Source organism: Sinocyclocheilus rhinocerous, unplaced genomic scaffold (genome assembly GCF_001515625.1).
Source record: "Sinocyclocheilus rhinocerous isolate Xijiao unplaced genomic scaffold, SAMN03320098_v1.1 scaffold3529, whole genome shotgun sequence".
NCBI classification, from domain to species: Eukaryota; Metazoa; Chordata; class Actinopteri; order Cypriniformes; family Cyprinidae; genus Sinocyclocheilus; species Sinocyclocheilus rhinocerous.
The window spans coordinates 270,965-281,741 of NW_015638987.1; the positions used below are offsets into that span (position 1 = coordinate 270,965).

At 44.6% G+C, this 10,777-nt stretch overlaps 1 protein-coding gene across 1 annotated transcript in view; it reads left to right on the forward strand.

Moving 5' to 3' along the window:
* Positions 1 to 10,777, forward strand: part of kdm6al (lysine (K)-specific demethylase 6A, like) — a 37,835-nt gene that overhangs the window by 17,903 nt on the left and 9,155 nt on the right. The window contains exons 14-23 of the mRNA XM_016566388.1: positions 2,704 to 2,841; positions 2,920 to 2,997; positions 3,463 to 3,564; positions 3,773 to 4,006; positions 5,102 to 5,619; positions 7,856 to 7,985; positions 8,081 to 8,186; positions 8,409 to 8,895; positions 9,580 to 9,709; positions 9,805 to 9,910. Coding sequence (XP_016421874.1) covers positions 2,704 to 2,841; positions 2,920 to 2,997; positions 3,463 to 3,564; positions 3,773 to 4,006; positions 5,102 to 5,619; positions 7,856 to 7,985; positions 8,081 to 8,186; positions 8,409 to 8,895; positions 9,580 to 9,709; positions 9,805 to 9,910 — 2,029 coding nt within the window. The remainder of the gene's footprint in view (positions 1 to 2,703; positions 2,842 to 2,919; positions 2,998 to 3,462; positions 3,565 to 3,772; positions 4,007 to 5,101; positions 5,620 to 7,855; positions 7,986 to 8,080; positions 8,187 to 8,408; positions 8,896 to 9,579; positions 9,710 to 9,804; positions 9,911 to 10,777) is intronic.

Below are 10,777 nucleotides of genomic sequence, written 5' to 3' on the forward strand. Positions count from 1 at the left end.
CTTTATCAATGCTGGCATGAATTCACACACCACTGTGTGATGTAATACAAAAACTTGAAACAGAAGATGCTACCCTCCCCTCATTCCCTGCATTATTGGGAATTTTTTCAGCATGACAATGAATATATTCATTCTCCCAAGGTGAAAATCCTTCAGTGGACATGTATTTCACTCAATCTTAATCCTGAGCAGCTGTGGTGAGATATGTTGTAAAGACGAGCTGAGCAACACTCCTCATTAAAGACCAGGGCATTTAAGGAGGTCCTCCAGGAGTTAAACAGCACAGATGTGGAAATGTGTCATGAACTTGTACACTCAGTGCCAAGAAGTGTCAGAGCAGTGTACTTAGAGTTATGGAGGACATATTAAGTTTTTCTGAATTAAATCTAGTGTGTACTCATTTCTGCAATCCTTCATTTAAACAAAACTGGCTAATTTACTTATCTTACAGAAAATATCGGCATGTATTTTGTTGTTTTTATGAAGTATATGCTTAATATGTTTAGATGTTGCCATCTTTCCATGAATTATATTAGTGATCATTAAGAAAATACATCTTTTATATTTATTCAGAGGGGGTGTACTCATTTATACTGTGCACTGTATGTGCTCTGACCTATGATGCGCTGCTAACAATAACTAACTAATGACAATATATATGTGTATGTATGTGTACATTATATATATAATTCTACATTTGTTGGACTAAATACATTACTAAATACAAACTAAATTAAAACTAAAATAAAAAAATAAAAAGATTAATTGTTTTAATTGCTACAGATTAAAGCATCACAACATTATAGAGTATGAAAGATATATTTAGCTTTCTAAAGATTACATTGTGTTATTACATTAAAGTCACTTTAAGTGAGAGTTAGATAATGGCAAAGATTATTTACACTACTTAAATCACTACTCTTGAAAGAAAAAAAATAAATAAATAAATATATATATATATATATATATATACACATCAGTTTCCACAAAAATATTAATCAGCACAACAGAATGATTTCTGAAGCATCATGTAATGCATCTTTTATATTTATTCAGAGGGGGTGTACTCATTTATACTGTGCACTGTATACACACACACTCACACACTCTCTCACACACACACTCACACACTCTCTCACACACACACACACTCACACACTCTCTCACACACATACTCACACACTCTCTCACACACACACGCGCGCACACACTCACACACACACACATACTCACACACTCTCACACACATACTCACACTCTCTCACACACACACACACATACTCACACACACACTCTCTCTCTCTCACTCACACACACATACAGACACACACACACAAACACACACACTCTCTCTCTCTCACACAAAACACACACTCTCTCTCTCTCTCACACAAAACACACACACTCTCTCTCTCTCACACAAAACACACACACTCTCTCTCACACACACAAAACACACACACTCTCTCTCACACACACAAAACACACACACTCTCTCTCACACACAAACACACACACACACACATCTGGTGAAACCACGCTCCTGCTCGCCACGTCTTCTGCTCGTTGTGGCACGATAACGATCGGATTGAACAAAGTGTGTGTCGGGATTGGAAGTATTTTGGGAATCGTTCGGTTAAAGCATCTGTTGAGTCGATCAGTAGCGTGGTTTCTCTGCGTGAGCTTCAGTAGTCTAGCTCTGCACAATCACACTCCTGGGTCAAAAATGAGTTTGACGCCAATGTCTCTTCAATTGGCAGCAGGTTCAACAGGAGCACAGGCGCCTCATCTTGCCGTTTTTCACCCAGAGTTGTGTTTGTGCTGTAGTTTTAGTCCTGTAGTCTTTGTGCCCTCTAGTGTTGCAGTTCCACACCAAACACTGACGCAGTCCGGCTGGAGTAGTTATTAGTCGTGTGTGTGTGTGTGTGTGTGTTCATGACAGTACAATGAGACGTGTTTTTCTCTCTCATTGATACTGATGCTCTCGCTCATAATAAATGTTTTATTTGTTTTTGCATCTTTTCTCTTCAGTTGTTGTTTTGGGTGGGGTGGCAGTTAAAATTCTCACATACGTTTTGGGCAATAACTTGAATGACCGAGGAACAGAAGATCTTCAAATTGTTGCCATATGATCCTGATGGAGACAACCAAAAAGGATGTGAGGCTGTGTCTTTGCAGCACTTGACCTGATATCTATATTATTGAAACGATGCCCTGTGTGTAGTTTGTCGTTATTCCAAACTATTTTTGGGCCGAATCACTTTGTGTTTTACTCTGTTAACAACATAAAACAGGCTCATCAAACAGGGTTTGTGTACCATTTCATCTTTGTGGAAATCGTTTCAACTGAACGTGATCTGAACAAATTGATCCCGTGAACCTCACAAAAGACCTTTACAAGGCCTCTGCTAAAGAGCTCAAACGTGAGCCACACTCAAGCTGTTAATGTTGAATATCATGATGTACTCATAACATCTGAGGTACGTCTGAGAATCAGCACCGCTGCTCTGTTCTTCACCTGACCGCTGTCTTTAGTGGAGGAATATGGTTTAACTTTTACATGTGTTGTTTGAGATGGTTATTGTCAGCTGCAGGTGTCGTAGTGTTAGCTTCAGCAACACAATCGAACACACTCTCTCTTCACTGGTGTAGATGTTCTCTCTCTGTCTGTCTCTTCACGTGTCTGCGGTCGGTCTCTCTCAGGCGTGTAAAGCTCAGCCCGGGGCGTCAGGTGGGGCTCATGGCTCCGGTCAGTCGCTGCCCCCCCACGTGAGTCCGCTGGATCAGGCTGAGGATCAGTCCAGTCCAGCCAAGAGGAAGAGGACCGCCAGCCCAGCCAAGGTTTGTGCTCCGTTTGCTCCGCTCAGCGCATCGCTGATATAATGACAGCAGTAATAATCTCTTCACATCACTCCTCAGAGTTCTACAGAGTCTTGGACCCACAGTTCAGCACAGCCACCAGCTCCCAACTGGTACCCGTCTCCTCAGAAGCTGCAGGTGAGAGCATGATGAACATCTCATTAGGGATGGAACGATTACTGGTTTGATGATAAATCATGATAAAATTCCCCACAGTTAGTATTGTAACGTTGGCGCAGTTGCAGCTTGTACTTATTAAAACAAATAGAACAAGAAACTAGCATTAATAGTCATTTAATTTAGTTAACATTTGCTATGATAAGTTTGAACAGATTTTTATTCTTATTGTAAAATAATAGAACATTAGGTCATGAATATTTTCTCAAAAGTCATGGAAATGTATTGGTAAAAATGTGTGCGAACCCTGCCTTGGCAGTGCCCCGGTGAGCTGCTTCTCACACAGGAGATCTTCCAATCTGTTTTTCTGATGTGACATCCATGACCGTTACTGAGCTGTTTTGGGTTGAACACCTTCATTGTGAACGCTGATGATTATTGTCAGTGGTTTAATCCGTCTGTCACTCTTCGTCTTGTTCCGCTCAGTTGCTGGAGCAGTTGCGAGTCAACCGTGCGAGTCTGAAGCCGCTTCAGCTGCAGATGTTGGAGCAGTTGGAGGCTCAGCTGTCAGCCATGCACCAGCAACAGGTACATCAGACCAGGACTCACGAAACTGTCTGAAGAAAAGAGTTTGAGTCATGAGAAGTGCATTAGAGAATTTTGCAAACTCGCGGTTCTCTGTGATGCATCATCATCTCAAGACTGTGGTGACACATTGATTATAAGGCTGTTTGTTTGACTTGCACATTTTTTTTGACCCTGTAAGTTTATAGTTGGATGTAATTTTTACCTGCAGATGACGCAAAGCTCTTCTGGGCAAATACGAGCCAGCCTCCCCAACGGCCCCTCACTGCCTGCTAACCCCGCTCCGCCGTTAGCCAACGGCCCGCAGCCCCCTTCAGTCGGCAATAATCACACGCCAGGAACCAGAACCAACGGAGACGTGCCTTACCTGCACCCCAACACACTACCTCACAACTGCACAAGCCCAGGAGACACATGGAGGAGCCAGCGTCTCAACTCCGCTCAGGTATGCACTTATACTCAAAACTGAGAGTTCAACACAATATAGAACAAACATGTGGTCATGACCCCGCCGCCTCCTGCACACCTCAGACCTGACAGGAACGATGAGATTTTCAGACATTGATCCATAAGTGTCTTTAGTGTGAAAAATATCTCATCTAATGTACTTCAGCTTCAGTATTTAAAAAAACAAGACAACTCCTGAGTGTTAGAGACATGACTAAAAACCTGTCTGAATGATGCAGGTCTCAATACTAGATTATCTGAACTATGTGCAGAAACGGCTTAATGCTAGCTCTAATCTGCTTCTGGTTCAAGATCTGAAAAATTGTTAGTATTCCATAATATCATTGTTTTCCTCAGTGCACAACATAAACATCTAAAAGGTTTTAAAGGGGTAGTTCACCCAAAAGTGAAAATTCCATCATTAATTACTTGTCCTCATGTCCTTTCAAACCTGTAGGACCTTCGTTCATCTTTGGAACACAATTTAAGATGTTTTTGATGAAATCCGAGAGCTTTCTGACCCTCCATAAACAGCAATGCGACCGACACGGAAGACTAGAAATCCTTGAATTTTGTTTTCTTTGTGCACAAAGTATTCTTGTAGCTTCGTAACAGTACGGTTGAACCACTGATGTCACATGGACTATTTTACCGATGTTCTTACTGTCTTTCTGGGCCATAAAATGTTTCAGTTGCGTTGCTGTCTATGAAGGGTCAGAGAGCTCTCGGATTTCATCAAAAACATCTTAAATTGTGTTCTGAAGATGAACGAAGGTCTTGCGGGTTTGGAACGACATGAGGGTGAGTAATTAATGACAGAATTTTCATTTTTGGGTGAACTATCTCTTTAAGGTTTTGTGACCCTTTAACTAGCAAAAAGGCCATGTTTAGCTGTGCCCCCACATTAACCTGTTACCTCATGACTTCCCTCTTAAAGCAATAGTAATTCTACAAATCTCTCCTCGTTTATGTTTGAGTTGACTTGAGCTTAATAATGGCACTATTGTTTTTTCGATCTGAGTGTGATCTGACTCCATTATTGAGGTTCCATTGATTCTGGTGGTGGTGACTTCTGAATTTCCTCTCGATTCAGGGGCTTCAGAAAGGTCCGGGTTCGCATTGGGCAGGTCCTAATGGAGACCGGACTCTCTCTTCCAGTGCTTCAGCCGACGGCGGCCCTCACAATCAGGTTGGACTTCCCGCCACGACCCCATCGGAGCCAGCTGTCAATCATCTGTCCTCTCCTTCCTCCACGTCGTCCCCCGCTTCTTCCTCCTCGCAAACGGCTACCTCAGGTGCGCCCCACGGCACCGGCCCGACCAAAGAGAGCGCCGCCCTGCAGGCCAACGGTTCTACTGCCGCCAACCACCACAGCCCCGACCGCTCCAGCGCCTCCTCGCCCGCCTCGTCCCCATCACCCCGCTGCGCCGCGCCGGCCGCCGTTAACGGGAGCGGAGGGGGAGCGTGTTCGGAGGACTCTCGGAGCCCGCTGAAGCTGGAGCCACCGGAGCTCTGCATCAAAGCAGCTCTCCAACCGTCTCGCTCGTCCTCCACTCCAGCGCCTCCTCGCCCGCCTCGTCCCCATCACCCCGCTGCGCCGCGCCGGCCGCCGTTAACGGGAGCGGAGGGGGAGCGTGTTCGGAGGACTCTCGGAGCCCGCTGAAGCTGGAGCCACCGGAGCTCTGCATCAAAGCAGCTCTCAAACCGTCTCGCTCGTCCTCCACCGTCTCCATTTACCCCACATCCACAGACGTCCTGAAGGCCTGCAGGTACGCCGAGCTCCTGTGGAGTGATGAGAGCATCGGCGCCCTCTAGTGGCGGCCCGTTGTTTCAGAGCTCGCCTTTGAATGCTAAACATTTCCTGATCATTTACTCACCCCCATGTCATCCAAGACGTTCATGTCTTTCTTTTGTTCAGTCGCAAAGAAATTTAATTTTTTGAGGAAAGCATTCCAGGATTTTTCTCCATATAGTGGACTTCAGTGGTGGCCAGTGAGTTGAACGTCTAAAATGCAGTTTCAATCAAAGAGCTCTACACGACCCCAGCTGAGGAATAAGGGTCTTATCTAATGAAACCATCGGTCATTTTCTGAAAAACAATTATATTTATACACTTTTAAACCACATAATGCTTGGCTTGGTCTAGCTCTGCGATGCGTGTCTTTATTAGCTGATGTTGGAAAAGTCACGCGAGACGTAGCACAACGATGAACAAAAATAAAACAACGATGTCGGATGATTTTAAAGTTGGAGGAGAAAATGAGATGGAGTTTTTAAACAAAGTACGAAGATGAAGAACTAACCGCGTGTGACTTTTCCAACATCAGCTAATAAAGACGCGCATCGCAGAGCTAACGCTAGCCAAGCATTTGTGGTTAAAAGTGTATAAATATTTATTTTTTCAGAAAATGACCGATGGTTTCATTAGATAAGACCCTTATTCCTCGGCTGGGGTCGTGTAGAGCTCTTTGATTGAAACTGCATTTTAGACGTTCAACTCACTGGCCACCACTGAAGTCCACTATATGGAGAAAAATCCTGGAATGTTTTCCTCAAAAAACGTGATTTTTTGACGACATGGGGGTGATTGACGACATGGGGGTGAGTAAATTATCAGGAAATGTTTATTCTGGAAGTGAACTTATGCTTTAATGCTGTTCAGGATCTGCTTCACACGCTGCTGACACACAAATCTTTAAAAACTGCTGATGGACTAAAATGTCTGGTTAAACATTTTGACTGAGTCTGGGCACAGATCTAACCATAACCACACACCAAACATGCTCTCTTTACGTTTGTTTAGAATCGCTGCGTTAATGTTGTTTGCACAGCGACTTGCACAGCGTGTTTCTCCTTGAGCTCCAACGGGTTTAAAGAGGTCATATGATGCAATTTCAAGCTTTCCTTTGTCTTTGGACTGTTACAAGCTGTTTGTGCATAGATAAGATCCGTAAAGTTGCAAAGACTAAAGTCTCAAACCCAAAGAGATATTGTTTATAGAAGTTAAGACTCGTCCACGCCTTCCTAAAATGCCTCGTTTAAACACACCCCCACATATCTACATCACTGTGTGGGAAGATCTGCATAACTCCGCCCAAATGTTTACGCAAAGAAGGCGTAACTTTTATTCTCGCTGTAGTATTGTTGTCGTGGAGACGCTGTGTGTTTCCAAATATGGTGAGTGGCGTAACATTTCCGTCACACGCTTGAGGTATTCGGCCAATCACTGCGCACTGGATAGCTGGCCAATCACAGCACACCTCGCTTTTCAGAACCATGAGCTTCGTAAAAATTTTCAGAGAGCATTTCAAAGAGGAGCAACAATAATGTACGGTATGTGGACAATAATGTGGGGTTTTTTTACCTTAAACTGCATAAACATTGCATTACACCAAATACACCAAATAATGTTGTTTTTATGCGTCATATTTGATACTGTAAAGCTGCTTTGACACAATCTGTATTGTTAGAAGCGCTATATAAATAAAGGTGACGACTTTTTAGCATCGTCATATGACCCCTTTAAAAACGTTGGAATTAAAGGACAAACTGTGAGAGCTATAAGCGTGAGTGTTGTTCAGTGCATTTTAATCACGTCACAGATAAAAATACATTCTATACATTATATTTTGATGATGTCACACATTGTGCTTGAACAAAAAACGCAGGCCAAATGTGCAATATTATTTTAACTTTGACCACAGTGAGCTTCCGTAGACTTGAGGGTGTTGTGCGTCAGCAGGTGTTTGACTTTATTAAACGTTTCCGCTACGATTCGTTTTTAAATATTGTTTTATTTTGCAGAAATAACTTTTTTCTTCATGTGTAATGTCACGCTTATTTACAGGAATCTTGGGAAGAACGGTCTGTCGAGCAGCAGTATCCTGCTGAACAAGTGTCCGCCGCCGCGGCTTCCTCCTCCTCCGTCACTGCCGCTCGCTAAAGACAAACTCAACCCGCCGACGCCGAGCATCTATGTGAGCAGCGCACGCGCGACCCTGCCTAGCAATAATTAACACTGCGTATATGTGATGCGTGTCTCTTTATAAATGTGTGTTTGTTCATGTTTCAGTTGGAGAATAAAAGAGACGCATTCTTCCCGCCGCTGCACCAGTTCTGCACCAACCCCTCCAACCCTGTCACCGTCATCCGCGGCCTAGCTGGAGCCCTCAAACTAGGTTAGAGCTCACACACTCATACTCGCACTCACACACTCTCTCACACACACAACACACACATACAGTCTCTCACACACACAACACACACATACAGTCTCTCACACACACAACACACACATACAGTCTCTCACACACACACATCTGAGCCAGCTATCAATCATCTGTCCTCTCCTTCCTCCACGTCGTCCCCCGCTTCGTCGTCCTCGCAAACGGCTACCTCAGGTGCGCCCCACGGCACCGGCCCGACCAAAGAGAGCGCCGCCCTGCAGGCCAACGGTTCCACTGCCGCCAACCACCACAGTCCCGACCGCTCGCCCACTTCCACCTCCGGCTCTCCGGCAGCCGCTTCCACAGACAATCCGCAGCTCTCCGCTCTTCTCAGGAGCAAGGAGAGTCCTGCCGTGAGCTCGAGGGTGAACCACGTCCACCCAGGCACCACGCTAACGGCATCCACCGCTTCTTCGCCCGCCTCATCACCGCCACCCCGCTCCGCAGAGCTTAACAAGCCAGGCTCCTCTGCGCCGGGACCGCCGCCCGCCCTCACCGTTAACGGAAGTGGAGGGGGAGCGTGTTCAGAAGACTCTCAGAGCCCGCTGAAGCTGGAGCCGCCGGAGCTTTGCATCAAAACCGCCACAGCTCTCAAACCCTCTCTCTCGTCCTCCACCGTCTCCATTTACCCCACATCCGCAGACGTCCTGAAAGCCTGCAGGTATGCTTAGCTCCTGTGGAGTGATGTAAGAATTATCGCCCTCTAGTGGCGGCTCATGTTTTATGCACACTGCAGACACACAGACAAACCTATACATGCTGCTGATTGACTTAAAGGTCTGGTTAAACAATGTGACTGGGTCTGGGCGCAGATCTAACCATAACCGCACACCAAACATGCTCTCTTTACGTTTGTTTAGAATTGCTGTATTAATATTGTTTGCACAGCGAGTTACACAGCATGTTCCTCCTTGAGCCCCTAACAGCTGTAGCTCATGACGTGCAGAAAAAAGGACGCTGAAACACAAGCACGTCTGAACGCTACAGCAAAGTATTCGGAGAACTCAAATGAACAAGCAAAAAAAAAATGAAATGAAATGAAAAAGCTGTCTGTGGCATTAATGTGGCGCTGTCGCCTCTGTGGACTGGACCTTCTTTGTTGTTGTATGCACAAACAGAAATATATTTTATACATTATATTTTGAAGCGCTTAAATGATGTCAGACAGTGTGCTTGTGCAAAGAAAAGAAATGCAAGCTGAATTTTAGACTTGAGGGTGTTGTGCGTCTGCAGGTGTTGAGAATCTGATGACTTTCTTTAACATTTCAGCTTTGACTAATTTGTAAATATTGTACTCTGCAGAAATAACGTTATTCTTCATGTCTAATGTCACGTTTATTTACAGGAATCTTGGGAAGAACGGTCTGTCGAGCAGCAGTATCCTGCTGAACAAGTGTCCGCCGCCGCGGCTTCCTCCTCCTCCGTCACTGCCGCTCGCTAAAGACAAACTCAACCCGCCGACGCCGAGCATCTATGTGAGCAGCGCACGCGCGACCCTGCCTAGCAATAATTAACACTGCGTATATGTGATGCGTGTCTCTTTATAAATGTGTGTTTGTTCATGTTTCAGTTGGAGAATAAAAGAGACGCATTCTTCCCGCCGCTGCACCAGTTCTGCACCAACCCCTCCAACCCTGTCACCGTCATCCGCGGCCTAGCTGGAGCCCTCAAACTAGGTTAGAGCTCACACACTCATACTCGCACTCACACACTCTCTCACACACACAACACACACATACAGTCTCTCACACACACAACACACACATACAGTCTCTCACACACACACTCACACACACTCTCACACTCACACACTCTCTCTCACACAGTTGCACACTCACACACTCATACTCGCACGCACACACACACACACACACACACACACACTCACTCTCTCTCTCAGAATCAGAAGAGCTTTATTACCAAGTATGTTTACACACACAGGGAATTTGACTTGACTTGACAGGAGCTTCCAGTGCAGAAGAAAGTGCAGACATACATAGGAATAACACAGTAGGGATGGAATATAACTAATATAAGAAAAAAAACCTGAAATTAATGTACTATATACAGAAATAGCAGTATAGGAAAAAAATTTATTGTTTAGATAAATGTACAGATATGTTATAAGTGTGCAGATATGTTATTTACAAAGTGTGCAGTTTACAAGTGTACACATTTTGGATTCTGCGTACAAATGTCAGTTGTGATGGACGATGTATAATTATGAAAGTTTAATTGTTCAGGCTGAATATAGCCTGCGGGTAACACTGTTCTTGTGCCTGGCTGTTCTGGTGCTCAGTGCTCTGTAGCAACAGTTGGAAGAGAGAGTGGGCTGGGTGTGAGGAGTCCAAGGTGATTTTCTGAGCCCTTTTCCTCACTCTGGAGTAGACTTGTGCTGGTATTCGGTAATGCGATATATCACGGTAACGAATATGCACGATATTGTTATCGTGGGCACTTCTAAATACCGTGAATAATTATATATTACAAATTATTTAGAATTTTGAATGCATTTTAAGAATACTTTTCCCATCAACTGGTCA